The sequence below is a fragment of the Lissotriton vulgaris genome, chromosome 1_1 (assembly GCF_964263255.1).
Source record: "Lissotriton vulgaris chromosome 1_1, aLisVul1.2, whole genome shotgun sequence".
NCBI lineage: Eukaryota > Metazoa > Chordata > Amphibia > Caudata > Salamandridae > Lissotriton > Lissotriton vulgaris.
In genome coordinates, this window is record NC_141685.1 from 1,341,029,197 (window position 1) to 1,341,056,477 (window position 27,281).

General features: G+C 46.5%; 1 protein-coding gene across 3 annotated transcripts in view; it reads right to left on the bottom strand.

The window, feature by feature from the left end:
* LOC147749132 (solute carrier family 26 member 10-like) overlaps positions 1-27,281 on the bottom strand; it is a 490,027-nt gene that overhangs the window by 64,953 nt on the left and 397,793 nt on the right. For all 3 annotated transcript variants that reach the window (XM_086966525.1, XM_086966535.1, XM_086966516.1), the window contains one exon: positions 10,489-10,571. In XM_086966525.1, coding sequence (XP_086822651.1) covers positions 10,489-10,571 — 83 coding nt within the window. The remainder of the gene's footprint in view (positions 1-10,488; positions 10,572-27,281) is intronic.

Consider the following 27,281-nt stretch of genomic DNA (forward strand, 5'->3'; position numbering starts at 1 on the left):
AATACCTCAGCCATTCGGATCGTCCTCAGGACAAGGGGACAGGTGAAGTGACCCTCATCAATCTTGCAATGCTCAATTGGAGTCCAAATCTTGGTTACACCAATGCCCGTAAAGTGGCAAGGGCCAACTAAGGACAAAACCCGATGTTCAGTAGAAACCATGAGGGTGGTGTAATAACGTCGATCAGATCGTCTCCAGTCGTATAAATTACGCTGTGCCCCGGATTGCCTGATTTGTTCAGAAAACTCTTGCCACACATACGGGCTTGAATATTACGTTCCATGGATGGTCTGGGCACCACCCTCATGGTTTCTACTGAATACCGGGTTTTGTCCTTAGTTGGCCCTTCCCACTTTATGAGCATTAGTGTAACCAGGGTTTGGCCTCCAATTGAGCATTGTAAGATTGATGAGGGTCACTTCACCTGTCCCCTTGTCCTGAGGAAGATCCGCACGGCTGAGGTATTAAAGTTCCTCAGTTGCCGATAAGCCGGATCGAAACGTCGAAGCTACCCCCTACCGCACCTGGACCAATTCCTCTTCCCCATTACCCATGATTACAGCCCTAAGGAAAATCTCCTTTCAACTTTAGAATTTATAATTCAAAGGAATAATTTGCATGTGGCCAGGTGGCATCTAATTGTTTATTGAATATCAGTTTTGTACAGTCTTGTAAATACATGCCCTTTACTTTTCTACACAATTTGAGCTCTCTTGACTCCTATATATACACTTGAGCACTCTTTCTTACATGTTGCGTAGAACATTCTCCTACCTTCTTGACCCTCTTATGATTGTTCCTTTATATGACTAAATACATATATTGTAATAATACTTCGTGTTTTTTTTGCACATCTGTTTGTTTTAACTATTTTCACGATTTACAGACGTTTGTGAGTTGATTAATGTAAGTTAAAATGAGTTGATAATTCTGTTAATCTAACTCTTCCTTGACTAATTGGTCCAGGACCATTGTTTCTTTATAATAACCGATACCCAGGTCCAGGGGCCATTTGGGAATACCTCATTGTTTATAATGGCTGCTTTTTAAATAAAGCAATTTTTTTTTGTAATACAGCCCGTTTTCCTTGAAGGAAAATGGGATGCATTTCAGAAATAAAAATGAAAAGCTTCCTTTTCATTTTTTAAGGGTAGGCAGTGGTAAGTGGAACCATTACCTGCTCTTCAAAAATATTGGAGCGCAAATTCTTTTCTTTTTTTTTTTATCTTTATTTCGGCGAAAAGCCATAAAAGAAGACAGCAACAGTATATAAAAAACAATGTAACAAAATAACAGTAGTGAATGGTACAGTTAACAGCAACAAATTAATCCTCAAACAGGATGGATGAGTGCCTAGCAATCCGACACAATTTACATCATACACGTTTGAAAGAAAGAAAAAATCATAGTGCCAATTAAAAACAGATAAAAAAACATTGTTGAGCCGTAAGCAAAACCGGCACAAGATCAGGCAATTAAGAGCCTGCACTTCTGTCACATGGCAGCAAGAAATTTTGAAACAGCACATACAATAACACCAGTTGTGTCAGTTTTAAATATTCTAAATGCGTGCATTCATTGCTTGAGGGCCAGATTTTTACAAAGGGGAACTAGCCAGTAGTTCCTAGCCTTATGATACCCTGGGCAGAAGAATAAAACATGTAATTCATTTTCTTCCTCACATTCACAGGCCGGGCAATTTTTTGGGGCATTAGGAAGCCACCTACTAGTAAAAGCTCTCAGCGGGAGCACACCATGCCTCCACTGGACATACAACTTTTCGATAGGACAGTATATATTTAATCAAGAAACTGCTCAAATAAATAAGAGTCTTTAATTTGCAAGAATAAGGCAGTCATTAACCCAATTTTAGGATTGGATAATGCAATGTTCAGTCTGTCTGCACGGAATATATGCGTCAACGGGTGCGAGACAGTCATTTACATCCATCCTGAGGGTCGAACCATAAATCAGGAATCTTTAGCCTCAGGAATTCCTTTTTTATGTAAGCAAGCCAAGGGATATTTCCCGAACCGTTGGCGGCCAGTATTTCCTTAAGTTCCTCTCAGTAAGGTGCCAATTCAGGGGTAACCCATAGCCTACGACAGAATCTCAGTGGTTTTAGGGCTAGTTCTTCATCAATAGGTCTAATTCCCAAATCTAACCTTAACGGAAACAATGGGGAATTGAGCGGTAGAGCCAATAGCCCCTTAGAAATGTATTCTCAGTTTTGACAATTTCAGACCTGATACTAAAGCTTCATAGTTCACCCCGTACATTATAGCACCTCTTGCTTGTGTTTTGTACACATCCAGTGGTGGGCCCACAGGTTTAATAGTGGACTTGTTTGATAGCCTGAGGATTCCGCCAGAAAGTTGGGCCAATTTAAGTTGTGATTTTACCTGCTGGGGTTCCCATGTCAGATTTTCATTTAGAGTAACCCCCAGGTAATCAAAAGTATTAACCCTTTCTAGCGTAACCGTCCCAAGGCTTGGGTTCGGGCGTGAGGTTCTCGGTGGGTTAAAGATCATGTATTTAGTTTTTGAGGTATTGATCTCTAAGCCTCTGTCAACACAAAACTCATGAAAGCCGTCCAGAATTCTCTGTACACCCATTGGAGATTTAGAAAGCAGGAGGGTGTCGTCGGTGAACATAATCGCTGGAACTCTGTTCCCTGCCAGTTTCGGAGCATCGGTATTCTGGATCTCGTTAAGGTGCCCAATTACCCCGTTGACATAGAGGCAAAACAGGGTTGGCGCAAGTACGCAGCCCTGCCTTACCCCCCTGCCAACTGGGAATTTAGATGAAAGCCTGCCATTTTCCCGCATCTACCTTGGCCATAATTGGCCTCATGCAGCCTTATCAAAATAGTCAGGAGATGAGTGGGGACACCAAGGTCTGAGAGAACAGCCCAGAGTTTCCCCCGAGGTACAAGGTCAAAAGCCGACCGAAGGTCGACAAACACCACATAGAGGCAGCCACCCTCTAGTCGCACCGTTTTCCAGTATAATAGTTGTAAACTGAAAATTTGGTCCATGGTGGAGGTGTTCTTTCTGAACCCGGCCTGGTACGGACTGAGAATGTCTGACTCATCGATCCAGTCCTGCAACCGGTCCAGTATGAGTCTTGCAAAAATCTTTTGGGGGACATCAATGAGGCTGATCGGTCGGTAGTTGGAGGGGAGCAGAGAAGAGCCCTTCTTAAAAATGAAGTACCTGGAACCGACATACCTCTCAAGACCACGTTAAACACTATTTGGCAATATGGGCCCCAGATTTTAGGCTCTTGCTTAAAAAGGTCCCAAAAGGAAGTGGGGTCGCACACTACTCACACACCGGCGTTGTCGTCCCTAAGGACTCTGGTTAGTGTAGTTAGGTGTTCGGGATGCATCATCTTTCGATCGCCCGCTATCTTCGCCGTCTTCGGCATCCCTAGACACGTGTTTCGGGGTATCACCCCTCGTCAGCAGGGAAAGGCTGTGTTCTGGGGTTGCCGATGGCTGCCAAATATCTGCCAGGTATAGTACCACTCAGGCGCGTAGGTGCGGGATCCCTGGCTCGTCAGCCAAGAGCTCAAGGGAGCTTTCAAGTTACAAAAGGAAATGGGGTCGCACACTACTCACACACCGGCGGTGTCGCCCCTAAGGACTCTGGCTAGTGTAGTTAGGTGTTCGCGATGCATCATCTTTCGATCTTCCGCTATCTTCGTCGTCTTCGCCATCCCTGGACACGTGTTTTGGGGTATCACCCCTCATCAGCAGGGATAGGCCGTGTTCTGGGGTTGCCGTTGGCTGCCAAATATCTGCCAGGTATAGTACCACTCAGGCGCGTAGGTGCGGGATCCCTGGCTCGTCAGCCGAGAGCTCAAGGGAGCTTTAAAGTTAAAAAAGGAAGTGGGGTCGCACACTACTCACACACCGGCGGTGTCGCCCCTAAGGACTCTTGTTAGTGTAGTTAGGTGTTCGCGATGCTTCATCTGGAATCCTGCACCTACGCGCCTGTGTGGTACTATACCTGGCAGATATTGGCAGCCATCGGCAACCCCAGAACACTGCCTATCCCTGCTGACGAGGGGTGATACCCCGAAACACGTGTCCAGGGATGGCGAAGACAGCGAAGATAGCAGAAGATCGAAAGATGATGCATCGCGAACACGTTACTACATTGACCAGAGTCCTTAGGGGCGACACCACCGGTGTGTGAGTAGTGTGCGACCCACCCCCCATTTGTAACTTTAAAGCTCCCTTGAGCGGCGGGCTGACGAACCTGGGATCCCGCACCTACGCGCCTGTGTGGTATTATACTTGGCAGATATTGACAGCCATCGGCAACCCCAGAACGCTGCCTATCCCTGCTGACGAGGGGTGATACCCCGAAACACATGTCCAGGGATGGCGAAGACAGCGAAGATAGCAGAAGATTGAAATATGATGCATCGCGAACACGTTACTACATTGACCAGAGTCCTTAGGGGCGACAACGCAGGTGTGTGAGTAGTGTGCGACCCCACCCTCATTTGTAACTTTAAAGCTCCCTTGAGCAGCGGGCTGATGAGCCTGGGATCCCGCACCTACGCGCCTGTGTGGTACTATACCTGGCAGATATTGGCAGCCATCGGCAACCGCAGAACACTGCCTATCCCTGCTGACGAGGGGTGATACCCCGAAACACGTGTCCAGGGATGGCGAAGATAGCGAAGATAGCAGAAGATCGAAAGATGATGCATCGCAAACACGTTACTACATTGACCAGAGTACTTAGGGGCGACACCGCCGGTGTGTGAGTAGTGTGCGACCCCACCCCCATTTGTAACTTTAAAGCTCCCTTGAGCAGCGGGCTGACGAGACTGGTATCCCGCACCTACGCGCCTGTGTGGTACTATACCTGGCAGATATTGGCAGCCATCGGCAACCCCAGGACACTGCCTATCCCTGCTGACGAGGGGTGATACCCCGAAACACGTGTCCAGGGATGGCGAAGACAGCGAAGATAGCAGAAGATCGAAAGATGATGCATCCCGAACACGTTACTACATTGACCAGAGTCCTTAGGGGCAGCACCGCCGGTGAGTGAGTAGTGTGCGACCCCACCCCCATTTGTAACTTTAAAGCTCCCTTGAGCAGCGGGCTGACGAGCCTGGGATCCCGCACCTACGCGTCTGTGTGGTACTATACCTGGCAGATATTGGCAGCCATCGGCAACCCCAGAACACTGCCTATACCTGCTGACGAGGGGTGATACCCCGAAACACGTGTCCAGGGATGGCGAAGACAGCGAAGATAGAAGAAGATCGAAAGATGATGCTTCCCGAACACGTTACTACATTGACCAGAGTCCTTAGGGGCGACACCGCCAGTGTGTGAGTAGTGTGCGACCCCACCCCCATTTGTAACTTTAAAGCTCCCTTGAGCAGCGGGCTGACGAGCCTGGGATCCCGCACCTATGCGCCTGTGTGGTACTATACCTGGCAGATAATGGCAGCCATCGGCAACCCCAGAACACTGCCTATCCCTGCTGACGAGGGGTGATACCCCGAAACACGTGTCCAGGGATGGCGAAGACAGCGAAGATAGCAGAAGATCGAAAGATGATGCATCGCGAACACGTTACTACATTGACCAGAGCAATTAGGGGTGACACGGCCGGTGTGTGAGTAGTGTGCAACCCCATCCCCATTTGTAACTTTAAATAAGCTCCCTTGAGCAGCGGGCTGATGAGCCTGGGATCCCGCACCTACGCGCCTGTGTGGTACTATACCTGGCAGATATTGGCAGCCATCGGCAACCCCAAAACACTGCCTATCCCTGCTGACGAGGGGTGATACCCCGAAACACGTGTCCAGGGATGGCGAAGACAGCGAAGATAGCAGAAGATCGAAAGATGATGCATCGCAAATACGTTACTACATTGAGCAGAGTCCTTAGGGGCGACACCGCCGGTGTGTGAGTAGTGTGCGACCCCACCCCCATTTGTTGCTTAAAAAGGTAACCCAGCAGTTTATCCAGCCCGGAGGCTTTCTCTGCGGCAAGCTTGGAGATGGCATTGCAGACTTCAGGTACCGTGAACTGTATGTGTTCTGTGTCCACAGACACTGTCGGAAGGGCAATTGGGTCCTCTGTACACTCACAAAGTCCCTCCGTCGAGTGTAGGGCCCGATAGTGACCTTCCCAGGACTCTAGGGCTATGTTCGATTCTAGGGCCACCTTTAGTTCACTAGACCCATTATTAATGATGGACTAAAATTTACGGGAGTCTTTAGTTACAAGTGCCAACGAATGGTATGTCCAACTATCATAATCCCACGCTACCTTGGCACAGTTGGTCAAATGTTTATAATGCTCCCTTCTAATTTAATTGTTGGTCTGTCATTCTCCTTAGTAGCCTGCAACAACTCTGTTTTTGCCTTCCTGCATGCTGTGTTGTACCAAGTGTGCGGGGTACCTTTTTAATTTTCCCTGTTACCCAGCGATTTAAAAACTCAGCCAGATCGTACAATAGGGTCTCATGAAGAGACTCTAATTTAGTGAAATAGTCAGGCATTGGTGGTTGGCTGATTTATGCCATGACCTCCATAAAAAGGGGAACTATGGTGCTATAAAGTTTCCCTAATTTCTCCGGGTGTTCCACTAGGTAATGCCATTTGACTCTACGCCTATTATCAGAAACAATGAGATTATCATCATTAGCTCTGGAGTCCGAAGAGTCCTTTCTACTGCTGTAGGGTGAATTGAGTTCTAAAATTAGTGCATTATGGTCACTGTCTGCTCTAGTGAGAACAGCGAAATCTTTAACTGGTGGCCATAATCTTGTTTCAACTAAAATATAATCAATAAGAGACATGTGCCCAGGTTTATTATAGGTACATTTTGCTAGGATATCAGAATGAGTTCTGCCATTACATGCTCTTAGGGAATTATTTAGGGTGAGTGCCGTAATTTGGATAGCCAGCGGGGTCCATGCCCTTGGTGGTGAGACTTGGGACAAGGGTATCGACCAATGGTCATCCTCTGCTGATAACGCTTCATCATTTATACCTTGAATGGATTCAAAATGGCAGTTGAAATCACCGCCAACCAACAAGCGAGTATCACTGGAGACGGCAGGGATAAACAGAGCTAGATCCTCAATGGTGGTGGACTCGCTACACAAACTTACGGGTCGCGAGTAGACACTTATCAATGCTCGTTTGATTGCATTGGGCCAGGTAAGAACTACACATAAAATGTCTCTGAAGTGGGCATCTATTTGTTTAGCAATGCAGCCGAGGTGTGTGCCAACCCAGATTGCTAGTCCCCCAGTGGGGCGGCCTTTCCCTCCCCAGGTGGCCGGTACATCAAACGTAGCAAAACCGACCCGGTGCTGCACCGTTCGAGCCCATGTCTCCTGAAAGAGACACACATCAGTGTTGTCAACAAAGGAACCCCATTCTGGACAGCTCATCTTGTTAGGGAGCCCTACCAGATTCCAAGATAATATTTTGAGTGTGTCTGACACAATACCAACATCGTTGTCTCCAGCTGGGTCCATATTTTCTACATCTGTCAGGGTATCTGGGCACACTAAAGACACCAATGGGTTATCGACAGATGTAAGGAGAATTCCAGGGTCTCTTCTGCTGTCGGAGAAGAGTAGGTTATTAGTATTAATTAATGGGGTTATTCCAGAAAACCCATTCAAACCCACCTGCTTGTCCCCACCCATGCTCTCGTCATTTCTTTCTTGTGGATGTCCTTCCAGCATCACCCCTTACCCTGTCCTTTTCAATCAATGCTCATTTTGTTTCTCCTGGGGGGTGCCCTAGTCAGTCGACAAAGTCCAGGCCACTGTAGCTATAGCGTAAAGGTATTATAGCAGGGCCTGTAGGGTCGCCAGTTTCACGACGGCTAGTTCCGTCACTCAGGGGACCAACCAGGGTCCATGGTTGGCAGTAGCTAGTGTTGGTGTTAGTATGCTGATGCCCTGGGCGATAAAAATATGCCAGGGGAAGAGGCTGGAAAATTGCAGTGGGGCAAGGATGTGCCATTGACAAATGTAGTGCACTGCCTGTGGGTCTCTAAAATTTACCAAAACACAATCGCCCTTCGTAACCTTTGGCCTTTGTCCCATCCAGGTCACCCTGCGGACAAATAGAATTTCACTGGTCACAGTAGATGGAAGTGGTCTGTTTTTATTTAGCCAATCTGTGAACTTATTCTTAAGTGAGGTGTGAGATTCCTCATTCATATTCATTAGCTCCGGGACTCAAGTTAAGACCACAACATATGGGCTGGATTGGGGCAGTAGATCAATTATCGGCAGCTTTGGGTTATTGAGGCGATTTGTCTGATTGGATGTATTGCTATCCGGGCATGTGGTGGAATTGTGTCTAGGATCAGAACCCAACCCCAAATTGCAGGGAGTGTCTGCATTCCCAACTCTAGCCGGATCTGCTCTCGCAGCAATCGATGCTGTAGGAGCTGGTGCAGCCAAAGTACCCATCCCCACATCGCTGTGATTTGTTAAAGTTGGGGTGGGTATGCCCTCGATATTGCCCCTGTTATTTAAACCATCAAAGACTACAGGTACGGATTTGCCCTCTAGTTTGGAAAATTCAGCTACATCTCAGCTATGCAGTTAGAGACATTGGTTACAGATGCTAGACTGGCTTCAATAGCAGTCAGTCTATGAGTAAGGGGCAGAAGAGAATCAGCAAGACGAGACCCAAGTTTGTCCCAAAAAACATTATTCAAAAAAGATGTGTGAGGAGTTAATGGGTCAAGTGTCACCGGTTGTGGTACTGCTGCCACCGCTTCTGGAACTTCTGAGCAAATTGAAGCCGCCCGCACATCCTCGTCCATCTCTTGGTCAGTGGGTTTGCTGCTACAGTGTCTCTTTATGGGTGCCTTGTTTCGTTTCTTTTTAGTCACTCCCCGTCTGGACAAAGGAAGTTCTTTCCTATGTGTTGGATCGGTGGTCATGGACCTTGTTTTAGGAGGAGAGGCCTGGGTTAGAACCCCGCCTCGGTAGCTGGCTTTAAAAGGGAATCCACTGTTGGAATAGCCACCACGGAAGGAGAGTTACTAACACAAAGTATATAGTGTGTAGGGGACCTGTACGAAGAACATGCATTCACGCGTTGGACAAGGGGTACATGAACGTCAAGAGATAGCCTACATTCTGCTACCACTATCTCGTGCTCCAGCGCATTCGAAGCTCTGGTAAAAAAATAATCCAAGGTTCCGATCATTCCCGCGCTTTTGGGCAATTGGTTATCCTTAACTGAACCTGAGGCCATCGCTGATGTTCAACAGTTATTCTGCACAATGCGTGTACTTAGAACGAAGGAAGTCAACTTACCGGGAGGCAGACGTTAGAGGGTGGGCCGGGTCCAGTCTGCTCCGGTCTCGAACGGGCCCGGGCTTCGCCCCGGCACGCGCCCGCGCGCGTCCCGCGGGGCCGGACGTAATAGCTGCGTAAATCACCCCCATTAACAAGAGGGAGGGGCTGCTTGCCTGTCGCGTCCTCCCGCAGTCTCCTGGTGCTTGTGGTTGGGCTGTGTTCTCTAGCCGGTCGCGCTGCGTCTCCCACGGAGCGGGAGACGCAAGATCCTTTTGAAATGCCTCCTGGTGCTTGTGGTTGGGCTGTGGTCTCTAGCCGGTCGCGCTGCATCTCCCGCGGAGCGGGAGACGCAAGATCCTTTTGAAATGCCCCCGGTAACAAGGGGGAGAGGCCGCTTGCCTGCCGCATCCTCCCACACCCTCCTGGTGCTTGTGGTTGGGCTGTGGTCTCTAGCCGGTCGCGCTGCGTCTCGCACATTCACAAAGGTGAAGGGGTCCCTTGGAGTTGGTGGTAATTGTGAACGTTTTGCGACCGCATTCCCAGTCACAAAACATTCCTACATACAAGTATGACTCATTATTAAGAAGGGACGCCCTTAACACATCACTTCCTAATAGTGACTCACAAACCCTATTTTGGGAGTCGGTAATAGGTTACCGACTCTCAAAATAGGTTTGGTAAATGCCAAAAATAATTTTACCATTCGCAAATGGCCCGAGCTATAACATGCTGCGTACCTCTGCCCCTAAATGTCTTAAAATGCAGATGGTTGTTAGCATGGAGAAAATGTTCGCTGAATCGGGGAACAATATGAACATATGATACATCGGTGGCACTTGAAACAGGGACATTCCTCAACAGGAGAATGATACCGGTGAAAGGCCAGCTAGTATTGGGTAAAGGCATTCACATGTCAAGGCAATTTCCCAACAGTCAAATACTTCTGAAAAGTCAATAGGACAGTCAAGATCCATAAATAATACCTAGCCTTAATTCTGAAACAGTTGTTTTGATTTTGTGGGGCTTTTTCCAGGCCCAGCATATTACAATACTCCAGTGAGTGGTCTCAAAGAACCATACTGCATTGAAAATTATCTAGTAAACCATTGCAGACTTTCTTTTTCACTGGAACTTCTACTGGCTTCAAGATCTTTAAATATCAGTATATTACCTGAATGAATAGCCTAGCGCCAGCCACGTCAATAAAGATGATGCCGCTGCAGTTGACAATGACAGATTTGATGTCTTCGGGTCCTGGATTAGAATAGAATCAGAATTAATGAGGTCTTAACATTCTATTTTATCATGACCAAACCATTCAGGACTTGTTCAGGAGTAAGGTAAATCTGAAGCACCACAACTCCATAAAAATACATTCATTGTTGTGGTAAGAACAATACGTGGGCCAGATGTAACACCTGTCTTGTTTGGCGTCATCGAGTCTATGCGAGAGGGAACATTTGCCCCATTAGACCACCCCCCTCGATTCCCAAAGCTTTGTCTTTTTGTAGTTATGGCTTAGAATTATAAGGTTTGACTAGCTCCTGAATTTCTAGGAGTGAAACTTACTCACGGAAAAAGGTTTGTGAATCTTACGTCAGTGTTTACATTGAGAACTCCATGTTTATCTCGGCGGAAATGCATGGCTTATTCAATGTATGACCCTTTGGACAACATGTACCCCTACCACTAAACTTCAAGTGGCCTGGCAAGCAATTAGTATGTGTATCCCTCTTTTGATTTTAGGTCTATCATTAGCCAATGCCTTTCGATTTTACTACAATCTATCTCTCTATCTATCTATCTATCTATCTATCTATCTATCTATCTATCTATCTATCTATCTATCTATCTATCTATCTATCTATCTAGCAGTAAATATACAAGTATATACAGATATTTGTGTAATATATATATATATATATATATATATATATATATATATATATATATATATATATATATATATATATATATATATATATATATATATCAAGAAAGTTTTCCTAACTTTAGCACTGTACTTATGGTTTCACCTTTGTTTTTTTCATTACACATATTTATGTCTTTCTTTCTATAGAAACCAAACTTAAACTACACAAACATTACAACTTATAATGTACACACCAATTTGCATTACCATAACATTATTTATTTTTTCAATAGAATTCAAACTTCAACTACACAAAAATGATAAATTCTGAACTGATACTTATAACTTTAATTTATCTTCATGCATAACATTCAAATTATTTTAACTGGCGCATTTTCATACACAGTGTATTGAACTCTGTAGCGACACTACATTAACTCCTTCCCCCTCTTCCCTGCTTCATTCTTTGTCTACCTCCCCTATTCCTTTCCTCTCCCCCTGTATTTCTCTCCCCTGCCTGCTTTGTTTATCCTTATGCCTACGCTATGATTTTGTAACTCATGTAACTCATGTAACTATGCTCCAGCAACTAATGTAACTGTGTAACTATGATCTGAAACAATGTTCTTCCTCATGTAAAGCGCTCTGATACCTTCGGGTCTAGCCAGCGCCATATAAAACTTTTCAAAGTAAATAAATAAATAACTGATGCCTTCTCCGTGCACTGCTTATACCTTTTCATATTATATCACTTATACCATCTAAAATTATCCCATTTATAACAACACTTATGGCATCACAAATCACATTATTTGTTCAAATACAGTGTATGCTAGAGTGGCGACTTATGGTTAACAAAATTACCAATGTACCACAAACATGATTAAAAAAATTATGCGACTGCACTAACAGCACCACAAGGTGGTGTACCTCTACTCCTCCCTGGACATCTGACTGGTCAGAGCCTCATATCCTTAGGAGGACAGACGCGGCGACTGAGGCTGCTCATGTTTGATGCTCCTGCCATTTACCTTACAGCTGATTAATAGCTTGCTTTTTAAAATTTTATTCGTATAATTCTTGTGTGTAAATTAATTTTAACTGTGTCAGCCAGCACATTTGTTTGAGCGCTTCTCACCTGCCTCATATCGCTCCTGGCCCCGTTCCGCCCGGCATAGTGCCGTTTGTGCGGAGGGCCGCCTTCTCGAGCGCCATTTCCGCCTTCCCGCTACCACTTCCGCCCTGCACCTACACATCGCAGGTTAGCGGTCTAGTGGCTGCAGACAGGGAAACCTTTATTTAGCGCGCAAATGCTTCTATTCAATTGACCGACGCGGCGACTGAGGCTGCTCATGTTTGATGCTCCTGCCATTTACCTTACAGCTGATTAATAGCTTGCTTTTTAAAATTTTGTTCGTATAATTCTTGTGTGTAAATTTTAACTGTGTCAGCCTGCACATTTGTATGAGCGCTTCTCACCTGCCTCATATCGCTCCTGGCCCCGTTCCGCCCCGGCATAGTGCCGTTTGTGCGGAGGGCCGCATTCTCGAGCGCCATTTCCGCCTTCCCGCTACCACTTCCACCCTGCACCTACACATCGCAGGTTAGCGGTCTAGTGGCTGCAGACAGGGAAACCTTTATTTAGCGCGCAAATGCTCCTATTCAATTGACAGACGCGGCGACTGAGGCTGCTCATGTTTGATGCTCCTGCCATTTACCTTACAGCTGATTAATAGCTTGCTTTTTAAAATTTAGTTTGTATAATTCTTGTGTGTAAATTTTAACTGTGTCAGCCTGCACATTTGTATGAGCGCTTCTCACCTGCCTCATATCGCTCCTGGCCCCGTTCCGCCCCGGCATAGTGCCGTTTGTGCGGAGGGCCGCCTTCTCGAGCGCCATTTCCGCCCTCCCGCTACCACTTCCGCCCTGCACCTACACATCGCAGGTTAGCGGTCTAGTGGCTGCAGACAGGGAAACCTTTATTTAGCGCGCAAATGCTCCTATTCAATTGACAGACGCGGCGACTGAGCCTGCTCATGTTTGATGCTCCTGCCATTTACCTTACAGCTGATTAATAGCCTGCTTTTTAAAATTTGGTTCGTATAATTCTTGTGTGTAAATTTTAACTGTGTCAGCCTGCACATTTGTATGAGCGCTTCTCACCTGCCTCATATCGTTCCTGGCCCCGTTCCGCCCCGGCATAATGCCGTTTGTGCGGAGGGCCGCCTTCTCGAGCGCCATTTCCGCCTTCCAGCTACCACTTCCGCCCTGCACCTACACATCGCAGGTTAGCGGTCTAGTGGCTCACTTAGGATCTATAAAATGGCAATATGGCGGAAGCGCAGCGGACGAGCGCAGCGGGAGCGCCGACTTCGCGCCGAAGTCGAGCCTAAGTCCAGCCTGTCTGCGCCCGTCCGTGGCGGGTCGCGGCCAGCGGCCATTCACCCTGCCCAAACTTTTATATACTCGTCTGCCGACTTACTTGCTCTTCGGCATGCAGTTCCCTTATCATCCCGTGCCTCCAGGGCAGCCTAAGAATGCAGCATCTTGTTTCCCCCTGCCTCATCATGTCTGGGCCCCTCCCCTATTTCCCCTAAAAATGCACCATTGCTCCACTCTCCACCTTTAGCCAGGTCGCTTTCCTTGACCATCTTGTATCTTAATACCCGGTCCATGGTGAAACACCAGTTGGAAATACATATTACTCTGCTTGATGACAGTGATGTGGACATTTTACTTCTGTCAGAAACTTGGCTAACCGACGACTCCGTTCCTGACATTCTTGCTGCCATCCCCACTGGTTACTACATCTTACAATCCAATCGACCAGGGGGGCAAGCTGGTGGTGGAGTTGCAGCCATTATTCGCACAGAACATATTTTCTCTACCTTAGCCTGCACTGTAATCCCCAACATACAACTTCTTGCAATTAAACTTTGCTCTACTAGGTCCTCTCTCATCTGTGTCCTTGTGTACAGACCCCCTGTCTATATGCCCTCATTCCCACAACAGGTTGGGGCTCTCACCTCTGAATTAATTATCAATAACGCCAAAGTCATTATTATTGGCGACTTCAATTACTGGCCCTCCGACCTGCGGGAAAGCCGCCTGTCGGAAGAGTTCCCAGATCTTCTCACAAGCATGAATTGTCGGCAACTCATCTCGACACCTACCCACTGTAAGGGGCACATTCTGGACCAGGTCTGGACGGCAAACCTTGATATCTCGCCCCCTTTAGTGACTCCTTGCTCCTGGTCAGATCACTACTTTATATCTTTTACTGTTGACCTATCTATTCCTCGCCGTGCCCCCCCTACAACGAACGTTTTGGCTCGTAACTGGAAGAAAGTTAATCTACCAGAACTTCACTCCTTGTTGGCAGTTACAGCTCCCTTGCTATCCGGCTCAGCCACTCATCAAGCTCCCATAATGGCTGCTGTCGGCTTGCAATTCTATAGCCCCACTAAAATCCATAAAAGCTATGCGCCCTCATGACGCCCAGCGATGGTTCACGGATCAGTTAAAACTCGACAAATTGGCTCTTCGCCAGGCCGAGTGCCGATGGCGCCGAAATTACGATCCCCTCCTCAAGCTTTAATTCGTGAACCTCCTAAAAATCTACAAATCCTCTATTCTCGAGGCTAAAACTACTTATTTCTCCCGTAAAATAATGGAGTCTGCCTCCAAGGCAAAAGAAATAGTCTCTATTGTTAATGAGCTCTCCCTTCCTGATCGGGTCACTCTCCCCCCCGTGCCTACCCAGGATCTTTGTGATGCAATAAACACTTACTTTCAGGACAAAATCGCCACCATCAAAAATAATATTCCTCCGCCCCCTTCCTCCCTCTCTTTTCCGTTACCCCCCAAAAATCCGCAGCATCTGGATATCTTCCCCCCTATCTCTATTACCGAGTTCCAGAGACTCCTGCATAAAGTCAGTTCTGGGTCCCCTAATGACTGCTGCCCTCCACAGATCCTTAAAGAAATCTTCTTGGCCTGCCCTGACCCTGCCTTGACTCTTCTTTACACCTCGTTGGCCACAGGAGTAGTCCCCGACTCCTTTAAACAGGCAGTGGTGCTACCAATTCTAAAAAAAGCCAACGCAGACCCCTTGGTCTTGAGTAATTACGGGCACATATCCCTTCTCCCATATCTGGGAAAGATTTTGGAAACTCATGTTACTCGCTGTTTGGGCGCATTCATTGAGAGCTCTTCCTTTCTGGACCCCCAGCAGGCCGGTTTCCGCCCGCTCCATTCTACTAAGGCGGTCATTGCCGCCGTTATGGACACTCTAAGAACCAGCGCCGACAACAACACTTCTCAAGCGCTCGTCCTGCTGGACCTGTCGGCGGCCTTTGACACGGTCGATCACCCTATATTGATCGACCGTGTCATTAACGCCGGCATCCAGGGCGTGGCTCTTGACTGGATCCGTTCTTTCTTGGACAAGCGTTCCCAAGCTGTTCAACTCTCTACTTTCTCTGCCTCCTTCTCTTCTCTCTCCTGCGGAGTCCCTCAGAGCTCAGCACTTTCCCCTCTCCTTCAGTGCTTAATTTGTGCCGGTGCTTTCCGGTGCTTAGCACCGGCACTTAATTGACAGGGCCGGGTCTACGCATCTCGCACGTGCGTCATTGATGTTTTTAAACAATTACCTTAAGTAGTGTACTCCGCGGTTAACAATGAATGCGTGTGAGACGACTAAAACACACTTGCTTCTCTTTAATTAGCTGCCATGCACAGTGCCGTCCAAGAGAGAATACATTACTATGTGGTGGTGGCGCTTGTGATCATGGCGGCCGCACGTAGCCCAGGCTTCTTGGTTAATTATGCACAGTCACACCGTGAGAGGGCCGTCACTGTGCGTGCACTGCACAGTTGACTGTGCTTGCGCCGTGCCGTGCGCGTTGTTTGAAGGTGGGCGGGTGTGGGGCCCGGGAGGGACCATCACACACACACTGATTTATTGAGGCACCAGGGGCGGGCGGGCTGGATTTGGGGCCTCATTTATGAGGCCTTGCGTCAGTTTTGCGCTGCGGATGCGTCACTTTTTGTGACGCATCTGCGGCGTAAAACATGCGCCTTGTTGCGCCATATTTAAAAAGTGACGCATCTAGGTAGATGCGTCACTTTTTAAACCCCTGCGCCACATTATACCTGCGTCAGGTATAATGTATGCAGAGGGGGCGTTCCCCTGCAAAAAGCCTCGTAATAGTGACGCAGTGAAATCTATGAGATTTCACTGCGTCACTTTTAGGATGCGGTTGCGTCAAAATCTTGCGCCTGCCTCACAGCAGGTGTAAGACTGAAGCAAGCCCTTTCACATGGGGCTCTCTCCATGTGAAAGGACGCATTGCTGGAGATGCGTCACTTTTGTGACACACTCCAGCAATGCGTCACTTTTGCGCTTACAGATGCGTCAGAAATACTGACGTATCTGTAAGTCCTTGCGACATGATGCGTCATACATTAAATATGACGCATCATTTGTGTCGCAAGGAGTGCGCAGTGAAAAGTGACGCATCGCTGTTTTCACGCAGCGATGCGTCACTTTTCATAAATGAGGCCCTTGGTTTCTAAGTTCAAGTTCTGACTGTTAGGGCCCGGGGCTGGATGGGCCGTTGTACGCGCGCCACGCCGCAGCATAACCACCGCAGCCAGTATCACTGCTAACCAGGACATTACTGCTGGTGGTTCTGGTAGCATTGTTGGCTACTGGGCAGAGCAAACAGCAACAGCAGTGCACCAGGCCCGCCGCCGAATCTCGTAAAAAAACAATTATTCACTGAGCCGGACCGTCCGCCCACCACGAGTAACGGTAAGATTGAAGTTAATAAAACAGTGAGTTAGTAACTACTGAAATCGTGTGAAGCACTGCCTCCTCGCAGATATACCCCCGTAGTTCATACAATTGTTATGGCGCTCTATATGTATTGTGCATGCTCCCGTGTTAACCCCCATGTAGCATTCAATGTTAAATTAAGTGTGTGTGCGCGCGCTTCTTAATTTGCAGCCTGAGCAAAGCAAGGATAATCTCGCATAAAGGGGGAAGGAAGAGGAGGGAAGTGCTTATTTCTGTTTGAAAGCTCAATCCCTTTATGTTTTTGTAAAAAGGTTCAGGTGCTTATAACTCATCAGGCGGTACTCTCTAACCCCTCCGGAAAGGCCATACGGTTGTCTGCCTTACAGCGTGTTTAAGACTGCTTACATCAGAGCAAACATTTGATAAACCAATTTGTCAACAGGGCCACTTGGGAAAGACTTGAGGTGCGCACAAGGCTGGCTGTCCACCACGCGACTTGCAGCACACATGCCTCACTGATGAAGCAAGGAGCAGACTGGTGATTGAAGGATAGCTGCCATTTAGATTGTCAAGCAAGTGTGTGGTCACTCGATATACGGAGGCGGTCAAACGTAGATTAATGGGATGGGTTATCATTCTGATAAGATTCAGCAGTGAAAAAAAACAGACCTTAAAATGTGTCTCTACCAGTCCCTCATTTCTTCTTCTTCGCTCATCATTTAAAAACAACAAGCCACTCAGTTAAAATGAAGTACGTGAAAAGGAATGCCTGGCTCACTTCTGCCACTACCGTCCTCAACACGCTCTTCCACAGGAGAAAGGGAAAGTTACATTTACCAATGCCCGCCCGACTAGCAGCAAGTGAATAAGCTTCAGCGCTTTATGAAATGCGAGTGCGCCCTACTTTTAAACCATAAAGTCTCCAATGCAACGGGTTGGTCATTCTCCTTCTGAACTCCAGCATGGTTATTTTTTTTTTGGGGGGGGGGCTCCATTGTCCCTGCACTACTACTTCCGACACCTATATAAACAACTTGCTCTCTCAAATTGCTGTGGGTTTTTGTCTTGCCGTCAGAAGTCGAGAAAAGGATTCTGATGTAACACCTTTTTGATAAATGTTAGCCTTCGCTTTCTGGATGGGACACTTTTAGTTTTTCTAAATTAATTTAAAAATGAAAAAAGGCTGCGTTCTCCCATGCAGGCTGCTGAATAACTTATGGCGCATGCCTTTTTGTCTGGTAGCAGATCATCCGCTGTTTTACATGTTTTTTTTTTTGTGAACTTTCATCCTAGGTGATCCTTTCATTTGTGTGTTACTTCAGCCACTTTGTCTGGGCCCACGTTTATTCTAAGCTGAAGTCTGTTCGGTATTGCCTGTAGGTGCAACTTGGGTATCTTGTGTGGTATCTGTTGCATCATTGCTTATTTTAAATAGTGTGAGAGCCCACTCCCCTGATCACTGGCATCTGCATGCTCCTGACATAAAACATCAGAGGGTAGGCTCTGCAAGTACATTTTGAGTGCTCTCATAACGTGAAATGATGGGTCTCTTGACAGTGTGAACAGAGGACCACAAGGCTCCTACATCTCATAGATCTTAATGAGCCTTTGTGAATGAAGGGACCTCTCCCTGAGGATTTGCCCCCCCCAAAAAAAAGGTTGGGGCTCCCTACACCACAGGGGATGCAGGTGCTTGTGCTATGCCCCTGCTTCCAAGTAACAAACCCGTTGTGGCTTCAACAGAGTAGGGTAGAACTTTGATCAGCTTAAATGCTGTTTATGCGTGTGTGTGACATTTCTCAAATAATTAGATATTGTGCGTGTTGAACCAGTCTACATCCAGGGTACTGCCCCATAATATCACGATGCTTAAACTGATACCTTAGACAAGAGGCTTACAGAAAGTAAAGCAAGACTACAGGAAGTAAAGCAAGACTATAACAACATTTCGCATGAATGCTTTTGTTCGTTGTTGGTATTTAACATTTCCAAAATGCATAATTTCCCAGAGGTAAGGCTTTACAAGTGCTTTTTCCTCCTTCATTGCTAAAGATTTCTATTTGGCTTTTTAGCATCATTACTCTGCCAACATAGAGACACTTTTTTCTGCACAAATTAACAACAGATCTTGTATAGTGTTTTATTTATTATAATATTTATTTAGTTCCTTTCTGAGTTCATTTATTATTTGTCGAGTAGGATACTTTATTAATTTGCAAAGCAAAACATTCTAGTTAACATGTTTGTCCAAGTCTTTCACTATATATGCCACACCTCTTGTAAAAGATTTTTGGTCCTCAAGCTTCATCAGGCCCCTTTTAGATTCCTAAGTCCTTTTTTATCCCACTTAAATCCCTGGTCTAGAGGCAGGACCTTCTCAGAGGTTTCAAGTTTCCCATCTCAAGGAGTCTCAATTTACCCCTTTCTGCAATATTTGAGCTGAAGTCCCATGTATAAATGTATCAGCAGGACTACAGATCACCAAAAAGGAAAGACAAGACTGGGTGTGCTGCTCATGTCTAGAACTGGAAAACATGAGAGCTTTGCCTTCCTGAAATCATACAAATTCAGTCACTGTAAAGTCCATGCGTTTGTCCTTTCAAAGTATCATGTGTCGCATAAATCTGGATTTGTTATAGTTCATAATTTTTAGGTTGAGCCTCGACAGTGCATGCGCTGTGTGCAAGACCTGATGTATCTCTTATGTGGGCTTCTGTCAGATCAACCAATTGGCATTGGTTCTTTCTCATGGCATTCCGAAATTATGGCTTTCTATTAGTCCATTCCCCTCAATTGTCCCTTCCTCTAGTGGTAGTTTCAGCGAGGCAATTTCACTAAGTGAAGGCTTTTGTTGGCCTTCACAGCTTCCTCCTCCACAACCGCATGATGGCTCCTCCTCCCCTCTGTGCATCGCAGTCTGTTACAACCTGAAACTGTCTGGGTGGAATTTTGCTTGGCACAGGGATTATCCACGATTAGAAGTGTCGTACCAGAGTAGGGTAAGGCCGGAAGTTGCTTATATGAAGAGCCAGGTTTTCAGCTTCTTGCTCAACTCAAGAAGGGAGGAGCTGGCTATGATGTGTTGAGGCTTGTGGATGTGGGTGGCGCCAATAAAGGAAGTGGGTGGAGCCAGTGGATGAAGTGGGCGGAGCCGCGGAGTCGGTGTGGCCTCCTACAAAAATTTGAGCACCTGCACTTAATATTTTACAAATTAAGCACTGCTCTCCTTTTTAATTTATATATGCAGCCCCTCATGGTTTCCCTCCGCAAATCCTCTGCAACAATTTTTAATTATGCAGACAATCTGCAGTTGATTTTCCCTATTGATACCTCTTCTTCCTCCCTCACAGACTTTCAAACTACCATGCTAGTCATCTCCGACTGGATGGCTCACAGCCAGCTCAAGCTAAACCCCACAAAGACCGAACTTGTGCTGGTGGGCGGGCCGGCCAATCCTTGGAACGACAGTTTCTGGACCCACTCACTTGGGGTCCCCCCTCGACCTGTCAATTCTGTGAAAAGCCTCGGTGTTGTCATCTCTGGAGATCTATCTATGAAGGCTCAGATCTCGGCGGTTACATCGTCCTGCTTTTTTCACCTGCGCAGGATTCGTAAGATTTGTAGATTCCTCACCAGAGATGCCCTCATCTTAGTCATCCTAGCTCTTGTTATCTCCAGGATTGACTTCGACAACATCCTATATGTAGGGATCCCCGCTTATCAGCTCCAGAGGCTACAATTGATACAAAATCAGGCCGCCCGCTTAGTATTCCATCAGCCAAAGCACCAGCACGTTTCGCCGCTATTACGGAGTCTTCACTGGCTTCCGGTGGCCACACGTTGCACCTTCAAACTTGGATGCACTATCTTCAAAGCTCTTCACAATCTTGCACCTGCTTTCATTTCATCCAGCCTAAAGCGGTATATACCAACTCGCAACCTCCGCTCCTCCGCTGATAATCTCTTGTGCCTCCCCCAAATTCAACGTAAGAAACACGGTGGTCTCCGTTTTTCTTTCTTAGCCCCCACCTTTTGGAATTCCCTCCCTTCTTCCTTTCGTCACTGTCTCCCCTATGAATGTTTTCGTAGGACTCTGAAGACGTTCCTTTTTACAGCTGCATATGAGTGAAACCCCTGCCCTTGACCGCTGTATCTGTTATGAGCGCCAAGAAACCGTTTCGGTAAACGTGCGCGGTATAAGAATTTTTAACATAACATAACATAACACTCTACACCAGTGCACTCTACATCATTGCATTCTACACCACTGCACTCTACTCTGCACCTCTGTACGCCCCTGCACTGTACACCACTATACTCTGCACCACTGCTCCCTACGCCATTGTACTGTGCACCCTTGTACGCCGCTGCACTATGTGCCATTAAACTCTGTACCACTGTACTCTAAGCCACTGTACTCGATGTCACAGCACTCTATGCCACTTCCCTCTACACCACTGAACTTTACTGTGTACCACTGTACGACATTGCACTCTAAACCATTTTACTCAGCTCCTCATCACTCTACTCTACGCCACTACCCTCTATGTCACTGCACTGTACTCCACTGTCCTGTGTGCCACTGCACTGTGCCAATCTACTCTGCACCCCTCTACTCTGCACTACTTTACTGTATGCCCCTGCACTCTACACCACTGTACTGTGTGCCACTGCACTGTGTGCCACTCTGCTCGGCACCACTGTACTCTATTCCACTCAACTGTGTGCCACACTACACCACTGCACTCTATGCCAGTGCACTCTACTCTGCACCAGTCAACACCATTGGGCTCTACACCACTATACTCTACTCTGCACTACTTTATGGAACTGTACTCTACAACACTACTCTACTCTGCGCCACTCTAGTCTACGTCACTGCACTCTATGCACTGTACACTACTCTGCCCCGCTCTACTCTACGCCACTGCACACCACTGCACTGCACTCTATACCACTCTATGCAACTAGGTGAAGCGATGTGACTGACCTCCTGGACTCTCAGTGACCTCTTCCTGGCGAATTGATCCCTCAGTGGACCTGGGGGTCAGAAAAACGCTGAACCGGGCTAGTGCAGTCAGTGCCTAGCAATGAAGGGGAGTGGCTCCTAGACCCTTAGGGAACTCTTTGCCTGTTATTAAGATGTTAGGCAGTCCGCCAAGGATTTGGGGAGGATGTGCAGCTTTTGGACAAGTCAGTCTCTGTGATTGTCGAGGGTCAAGTAGCCTGGCAGGGTTCGGAACCCATCTCTATTGCAGGTCCTCTGTTCTCACTCTGTCTGTCTTTCTTTGTACTTCCTCAGTTACCAGTAGTAGAATCTGAGTTCATGGTGTCAGGGGGCCACCTGAATACTGAATTTAGGGATGCTAAGGGGAGTGTACGGTAATTGCCATTGGGCACTTCCTGTGGAGAGTGGGCATAAACCTGACCCAGAGTTCCCAGTTCTACTTAAAACAAGATTGTGGAACCCTTCTTTCATTGTCCACTTCAGGTAGCCCACCTTAGGGATGTGACTAGCCCCCGAGTAAACACGCCTTCTGAATAGCGCGAGGTCTCGCCTACAGGGGGTCGGAAGCTTGTCTGTGGTGGCAGGCTGGGTGATACCAGTCAGCCAGCACACTAAACGACTAGTAGGTTTTCAAGGGTCACCTCTAAAGTGCCTTTTGGGTGCATGTCGCAATAAGTCTGGTACTGGCAACATTTCAGATTTATTAAGGCAAGGTATTTGATACCAAAAAACATTATTTTCAGTGTAGCCATTATGTAGCTGGGTAACCCATAATCACCAGTGCCCAGTACATATGTTTAAGATGGCTCCCTGAACACTTGCAATGTTGTGGCAATAGAACCAGACATCACAGGAGCATAGCCAGGGCAGACTGCTACATTTAGACTTGCGACGTTGGAACCACACTCCAACTAAACATCTCAATCTGGAACCACGGTGATTCTCAGCTGGGTGGGCGGGCACAAGCACAGATTTGCTGCAGCACACACACACTGCACGTCAGACGTGGGCAAGAGGAGGGGGAAGCCAGGATTTAGTTTAAATTCCTCTGCCTACTTTTCAAAGGCAGATTTGGATATTTTCTAAGCCTTGAAGGCCCTACATTGGTTAGCAGTTGCGAGAAGATCCACATTCAAGCTTCTTTGTATCACCCACATAGCGAGACATGGAACAGGACAGCTTTTCATCAGGAATAAAATCATCAAATACATTTAACAAAGAAACCTCCACTCTATATTGGCACCTCACCTCAAAATCACACCAGACAAGAAAAACTCATAGGTTGCACATCCTTCTCTGTTCAAGCAGACAAATCATAGAACTCTTCACCCCAGAACATAAGATCCACGGATAACTACCTTATCTTCAGAAGACTGCTCAAGAGTTGGCTCTTCCCCACATAACCAACATACTCAAACATAAATATACAGCACATAAGCATTTATTTGGACTAGAGATGTGTACCTACATATGTGTATTGCTTTGCATAAATGTGTTTAATAATTATGTTTTTAAATATATAGATATTATTTAGCTATGCATAACAAATTTACATATTACATATAGTTATATTACTCTGTTTAACATGTATATAGGTGGCTGCATAAATCAGTACATCTTTTACCATAACTATGTACAATTGCTTCACTATTGAATTACAAAACAAATTACTTAAATTACAGCTGCACTTAAAAGTCTGAGTTTATTAAACACAACTTAAATCCACATATATTACCTTCCGTATACATGTATACCTTCCATGTACATATGTATCTTTATATTTATTACTTTGATTCTAATTCAGCGTCTCCAATGCACTACCCTATATCTGACCCTGTACCTCTCGCAATATATCCTCTACCTCCACTCTGACTCATCTCAAAATGAATTCTACTTCTCTCTCCAATGCACTAGCCTATTTATCACTGTATACCTCTCTCAATATATCCTCTACCTCAACTCTCTGACTCATCGCAAACCTAATTCTACTACTCCTTCCAATGCACTTCCCTATTTCTTACCCTATACCTCTGTGAATATATCCTCTACGTCAACTCTCTCACTCATCCTAAGCCCCATTCCACTACTATGATCCTCAAAATAACCCACTCTGGACCCTTCTCTCCTCTACCACTCCTTGCATCATCTCATACCTCTTTTACTATTCAAATCTCCCAAACGAGCCTATCTAAACCCTTCCCTCTGACTCTTCCCACTCCTCCTCCCTTTTACTCTTCCCAAACCTCATTCTACTGCTACGAACTCAAACCAAAAAATAAACTTTCAAGGCCCTTCACTCTTCTATCCCTCCTCTATCCTTTTAACATGTCCAGCGCTCAAATTAATGTCATATTTCACTATAATAATTCACCACTAATTCTTTTTGGGTTCCGGAGTAACATGCTACTTTCTGAAAATGAGCTTCAATGCCTTGTCAGGGGTAGTAAGCACTATATAAATGCAATTACAATTACTCTATGCCACTTTACTCTACTCTGTACCAATCTACTGTATGCCACTGCACTCTACACCACTGCACTTTACTCTGCACCACTGCAGTCTACGCCACTCTACTCCATTCTGCATCACTGCACTCAAGGCCACTGCTCTGTATACCACTGCACTCTATGCCACTGTACTCTACGTCACTCTTCTCTATGCCATGCCTCCATTCCACTCTATCACAATCAACACAATTCCACTCTACTCTATGCAACTCCACTTTACGCCACCATACTCTCCCACTTCCCTCTACCCCACTTCATTTGACACCACTCTACACTAGGGGCCAGATGTAGGTAGGCATTTACCGGTCGGTAACGGCCGAATTCGGCCGTTACCGACCGGTAAATGCAATTTGAGATGTAGGGCCCTGTATTTTACAGAATCGGTAAATTTATGGATCGGTAAATTTACTGATTCTGTAAAATACCGAATCGGTATTTTTTCCGATTCGGTAAAATTGATATGTAGGTGGGACTCTTCTGAGTCCCACAAGCATTACAGAATCGGTATTTTACCATCAAATATTATTTGATGGTAAAATACCGATTCTGGTGTGCATGCACATGTGTGCATGCACACCTGTGCCATATGACAGGCAGACCTGCCCTTAGGGCAGGTATGCCTGCCACATGGCCCCCGAAGCTTTTTTGGGGGTGCTAGAGGGTGTCAAAGTGACACCCCCTGCACCCTTGTCAGAATCGGTATTTACCGATTCGGTAAATACCGACCGGTAATGCCCCATTCATTCCTATGGGCTTCAAAGCCCATAGGAATGAATGGGGCATTACCGGTCGGTATTTACCGAATCGGTAAATACCGAATTTTACCGATTCGGTAAAAGGGAACATCTGGATTCCCTACATACCAACGCCTCACATTTACCGAATCTTAATTACCGAATCGGTAAAATTCGGTAATTTTCGGTAATTAAGATTCGGTAAATGTTACTTACCTACATCTGGCCCTATGCCACTCTACTGTATGCCGCTGTACTTTATGCAACTCTACTCTACACCACTCTACTCCACTCTACAGCACTCTACGGTAGTCTGCACCACTCTACTCTAAGCCACTTCAAGCCGTTCTACTCCTCTCCACTCTATGCGACTCTAATGTACTGTACTATACACCACTCCACAACACTCTATGCCAATCCACTATACCACACTGCACTCCACGCCAGTCCAAGGTATGCTATTCCACTCTACACCACCCCACTGTATGCAACTAAACTCTACACCACTTCACTTTGTGCTATTCTTCTCTACGCCACTTCACTCTACCCCACTCTACTCTCCGCCACTCGACTGTATGTTATTCCTCTGTGTGCCACTCCACTGTACACTATTCCACTATACGCCACTACACACAACTCCACTATACACTATTATGCTCTATGCCACTCTAGTCTATGCCACTCTACTGAACCGCACTCTACGCTAAACCATTTCAATGTACGCTATTTCACTCTATGCAAGTACACTCTATACCACAATACTGTATAGTATTCCAATCTATGCTACTCCATTCTACATAACTCCACTCTACGCCACTACACTGTATGCCACCCCACTTTACGCTCTTCCACTGTATGACTCTCCACTCTAGGCCACTCCAGTCTATGCCACACCACTCTATGCTATTTCAGTCTACGCCATTTCACTGTATACGACTCTACTGTTTAGTATTCCACTGTATGCCACTCCAATCTACGCCACCCCCTGTATGGCACTCCACTGTAAGCTATTTCACCCTACGCCAAACCCCTCTACTTCATCCCACTATACACCACTCCACTCTATACTGATCCACTGTACACAACTCCACTCTAACCAAATCCACTCTATTACACTCCACTCTAAACCACTCCGCTGGTCCCATAGTGGAGGTGACTCCCCCTTTTCTCTAACCATTTCCAATCTCCGGCTAGGTATGTAAAGAAGTGAGCCATGTCAGAGGCCACTGCCTACAGCTTGGCTGGGAACATCAGAGAGTAACACACTTACCAAAGTAGGCGTTTGACAGGCGTGAAGGAGCCATGTTGCGATTGCATCTCTGCTGTATAGTATGTATAAATATTCACATGGCTGGTCTCCACCTGCCATGGGCACCTAGCATGTGCAACTTGCAGGATATGTTCTAGATCCCAGGAATTAAACAGTCACCACAACTGGCCTTGGGGGCAACCACCGAGGAGGCGGCCTGCCGAGACTCAATGCGCCCGCTCTACTGAGGAGAATGTGGATCGATGTCTGTCAGTCAAGCAGTTAATTGTCCAAGAAAAGATCCATCTTAGGGCTCTCCCCTTCCTCAGGAAGTCCAATTAAACAAATATTATTGCAAGTTGACCTGCCCTCTACATAATTCGCACATGCACATAGCAATGTTACTCTTGCTTGGAGCGTCTGTAGCTGGGACTGCACATTAGACACAGCAGAGCATGATGGGTCCACCAGGGCCATCTTATTGGAATCCACTCAGTATTTCAGTTTAGCTTGATCTAACAACAGGAGGCTCATCTCGATCATAAGGGCATCCATCGTAGGGTCCAATGTGGCCTTGACATCCCTGATGGCCCCCTATAAGTTTGTCAAACCTGTTCATAGCAAAGCAGAAGCAGACTGAATAGGTCACGTCCTTCCATATCATAATGATCGCTTGAGGGGGGGGCGTGGCTTGGACGCCGATCGGGATGGCGGCGTGAGCTCGGAGCTCCGCGCGGAATCCCGCTAATTCTCCTGCTTTTTGCACCCTGGGCGACCCGAGGGCGACACTCCT